The sequence below is a fragment of the Charadrius vociferus genome, unplaced genomic scaffold, assembly GCF_000708025.1.
Source record: "Charadrius vociferus isolate BGI_N301 unplaced genomic scaffold, ASM70802v2 scaffold244, whole genome shotgun sequence".
Lineage (NCBI taxonomy): Eukaryota > Metazoa > Chordata > Aves > Charadriiformes > Charadriidae > Charadrius > Charadrius vociferus.
Window position 1 is genome coordinate 4,438,154 of NW_009648822.1, and position 4,653 is coordinate 4,442,806.

At 37.4% G+C, this 4,653-nt stretch overlaps 1 protein-coding gene across 1 annotated transcript in view; it reads right to left on the minus strand.

The window, feature by feature from the left end:
* The window catches only part of VCAN (versican), a 105,781-nt gene that overhangs the window by 96,366 nt on the left and 4,762 nt on the right, over window positions 1-4,653 (minus strand). Inside the window, exon 2 of the mRNA XM_009886862.1 lies at window positions 478-849. Coding sequence (XP_009885164.1) covers window positions 478-849 — 372 coding nt within the window. The remainder of the gene's footprint in view (window positions 1-477; window positions 850-4,653) is intronic.

Consider the following 4,653-nt stretch of genomic DNA (forward strand, 5'->3'; position numbering starts at 1 on the left):
CATCCCTGGAGGTGTTCAAGGCCAGGCTGGATGTGGCCTTGGGCAACCTGGTCTAGTGGGAGGGGTCCCTGCCCATGGCAGGGGGGTTGGAACTTGATGGTCTTCGAGGTTCTTCCCAACCTAAATCATTCTATGATTCTATGTATTAGTACAATATGTATCATGTTTCAAAAGGTCTGGTTTGGGAGAAGGAGCATGTCTTCCAAATGACAAAAAAACAATCAAAATAAGCAAACAGCATTTGTTCCAGGAATCAAGAGAAGCATCCTCAAAGGTGTAAGTGAGAGCACTATGAATTGGAAAGGATTTGTAAGAATAAATAAAAGGTAGAAAGAGAACAGGAAGAGTCAACATCTAAGGAAGGGTAAATTGCTAAAGATGCTTCTTTAAACGTTCTTTAGCTATGCATTAATTACTAACTTTGACTGTTTTAACTAGAATCACTGTTGACTACAAATGAAACAGATAAATCCTTACCCTCAACAGCCAATGATACAATGCCTTGTGTGTCTTCAACTCCGTACATAACATCACAGCGATACACCCCTGCATCACTTGCACGCAGCTTAGAGAAAGTCAGCGAAGCGTCACCGGTCTCCTCTGAATGGGTCGGAACAGACACTCTGTCTTTGTAGCTTTGACCTATTTTGATGTTGCCGTTTTGGGCCACCAGGACTGTGGTTTCCTTTGCATCTTTTCCACTTTTATCCAGTTCAACTTTTGACCATTTGATTCGAAGATATTCAGCTGCATAGCTGGAGGCTATAGTGGGTGTGGTTGAAAAGAAGCATGGCAGGACTGAAGTTCCAGAAAGGGATCCCTTTACCAGGGTTTTTTTTTCTGCTTTCACTAGAAAAGGGAGAGAGACAGGGAGAGAAAGGAGAAATTACGTTAGTGACACAGCAAAATCAGAAACAGATACCTTTCATTGTTATTTAACGATTCACAGACGTGCAATACCTGAAATCCACAAACCTTAGCTGATTTGTAACAGGACTCATTAATATAAGCTAAAAAAGAGTTTGCATTGATATCCCATGCTGCTGATGGAGCCATTTTCTGTTTTGGCAAATTTAATTCACTGCTTTCTGACTTATTTTCTCCATTTGTTAGTCACCAAGTTATTGACCTTCTTTAGAAACTGTTTTGAAGTTTAGCTGACTGATGACCTGTAAGAGCTACGGTTTTTTACTTCATAGGAGGAAGACCACTCTTAGTGAAAGATGGCGAGTTACCTCACGTTTATTATTATCCGAAAGGACGCATACAGTGGAGCTACTGATGTTTACACCTTGCCTTACCCCGCAGTAGCTTGTTTGTTTGCTCCTGTCCTAAGTGTAACACATAGCCCATGACTTCGCATACATGACATCCCTTACTCCAATATCCTTTAAGGGTTAACTCTTTTTATTGCATATGTGCTGAAACAAAAGCCTTTCCAGTGAGATTCTCACAAATGGTCATTCTTTTAAAATTATTTCCCTGTAGCCTCAGGGACTTTAACACATTGCAGTAATAAAGTATTTCAGGATGTTCAAGCTAAGAAGGAAGTAAAGCGCACAGAAAGTCCCTACTTGGCTCAAACTTGATGTGATAGGACCTTTATCATTTTTTATGACATATCCAGCTGCAAACACTTTACAGTGAAATGCTTCCATCTGACAATATCCTGAGGGGAAAGTTGACTACTGTTCATCCAACTTGCACACAGAAACTATCTGAAGAGAGGATTTCTGTTAGATTTATTTTTTTTATGTGATGCTGTTTCACCATAAATAATGTCTTAATGAAGATAAAAAGCTGATGCACAACAGTATCTATCTTACCTCTTTCACTGTCCTGCACTCTAACATTTTTTGAAAGGTGGAACATGTCAATGATTAATTTGAAGTGAACTAGGATTCATAAAGTTTAGATATACAATAACTTCAAATACTAGCTACCAAGGCAGTGATACACAAAATAGGAGACCCCAGCACATGAAAATTATCTAGCTATCTATCTATCATCAAAAATATCATCTCTCCATAAAGAGTAGAAAATTGGGAGGGGGGTGAGGGGAAAAAAAAAAAAGAAGACCAAAAAAAAGGAAAAACTGCTCGTTAAGTTGATTATTTTTAACAGTGACAGCTGACTTTATATGGGATAAAGTATTAATAGCATTATCTAGAAAGATTCAACACAAGTATCATCACTTGATGGCCAAGCATTTTACTGCAAAAACAGTCAAAAAAAAAAATGGACTGAACAAGGAAGACACAGAATTTTGAATGGAAGTCCTCAAGTCTTTTCCATCCATGCCTACCTAACTAGAATTCTTGGGAGCACAATGCAGATACACTGAAAACGATGGTATCAAAACTGATTGGACCAGAAAGAGTATAACAACAATGGGATAGCGCTGTGCCAAAAGAGCTGCATTGCACCCAAAGCTCAGCTGAAGGGCACTGTCTGAGCACATTTACCAGCAAGACATTCACTCTGTGATTCAGGCATGTGGTGAGACTTTCATTCTTCTATTAACTCATAAACAGAGACTGGTGATGGTACAACACACATTTAATAGTCAAACAAACTCATCACTTCATACACTTTGGGCCCAGACCTAGCAAGAACCTATTTGTAAAACAGGGAAAGACAAAACCAGGTCCAATATAAAACTGAAGACTGGAGAATTCACAAGGCTTGAAGACAAACCTGTAGAAGTTACTGAAGACTAAAGACTAGCTCAAAAACTTTGATTGCATACAAATTTCTTTAAGAAAAAAATAAATCTGTTGAGTTGTGGGTTTTTTTAAATTTCCATACAGAAATAAAAACTCAACTCACCATTAGTCAATTGATTGCTATAAAACCAGAAAGTACTGATTTTATCCTGAAGATGTATAGTATGGAAACACCAGTGCCTTTTATATCACCTTTAATTTCTCGAAACTTTGCTGAGTTACAGTAGGGTAGAGATAAAGAAACAGAATGAATACTCAGTCCTAGCAGTTGTGATGCAATTACTGCCAAATTGCACAGGTGGGAGATTAAAATCAGTCTCAAAATATTTAGTATTTAGTATTTATTATGATCTCTTGTCATCTATATACATTACAGGAACTTCTTAAATGAAAAATGACCTGGTTATAATTACCCTGACTGACAGAATTTTAATAAACTTTTGAGAACATTGTTTCTGGTTATGAGTGATCTGGAATATCAGCACTGAACCCTGAGGAGATTTCGTCTCTTTAAAATTTCTGTCTTCAAATCAGCAGACTGAAACCCTTGGCAAACAACTCATATCATCATGATATGCAAACCAGATCTATCCTAAATTGGGCTACACCCCAGAAAGGGAGACCATGTAGCTACAAACATGCCTGTCTAACTGTAGAAAGCATTATAAAACATTATATAAAAGCCCTCTTTGTTTTGATGAGAAGAGGGGAGAAGAGGAGGGGAGAAGCTTTTCCCCACTGAAAATAATAAAAAAAATAATAATAATATTTGGCACTGTAACATCAGATTAAGTGATGTTCCTGTACTGTTCCAAAAAGCTTAATTTCTTGCAGCAGTCCAGGTTAGTTAGTCAAGCAGAATTTACTGGCCAATGTAGAAAGCATCGATATCTTATATTAATCCATATAGCCTTTTTGTTCCTTTAGTATTTTCCTTATGGTTATACTTCATGTTATGTCTCCTTTTCAGCCACTATCAATGGTATGTGATACAGACTACCCCTTAGTAGGAACATGGCAAGCAAAAATATGAACAAAACATTTTGTAACTGTTTGTAAATTTGAACACAAGGTGAGAAAAGCAGGTATTTGCCAATTCACTAGTCAGGAGACTCCCTAGTGCCAAATATTGCTTTACACCAAAGCTCCACCCTGCCGTGTAGGACCAAGAATACTTGTTACATCATGTAATCTTAAACAAGAAGATAATTTTGAAATTACTAATCTGGATGGCGATTAATATAAGCATTTTTTTCTGTTGCTAACTAATATGTATCACTCAAGCATAATTACTTCATTAGGAAAAATACATAGACAATAAAGAAACAAAACACACAACGAAGTCCAAATCACCTCTCCACAAACACTTATCTTGGCAGAAATCCCAGCAAAGTCAATGGGAGCCTTGTACAAAACGATGGGACTACAGAGTTGGGCCGAGAGCAGCATGTTGCAGTCAGATTACGGGCATATTCAGTAGGTATCATGCCTTAGCAGTTGGATATTTTTGTTGTCTTCCGCTGTTTAAATATTCGATATCTCCGGCATCAGAATAGGTAGCAGGAACAGAATGCAGAATGAAAACTTCTCTCATGAGATGTCCTTGCCAGTCTAACTTACTGGGTAGGATTTTGCAATGACTTATTACTGTCTTATTTTCTCCAAACCTAAAGCTATGGCTATGCATTTTTATCAGTTTATCACGGGAATTATACCCTTTCTTTAAAAAAAGAAAAATAAAAATTCCAGCTTGCCTTTTCATGTTGGTTTGTTTTTTTTTTTTTTCCCTAGCAAAACTGCCTTAGATCCTCCCAGTCTACAATTTTGGCTTTAAAGTCAGTTTACCTTACCAATGATGTACAGCTTGATACCTTTCTTTTCCAATGGGAGACAAACTACAGAAGAACTCCTTTCTTGAGTTTCTTTC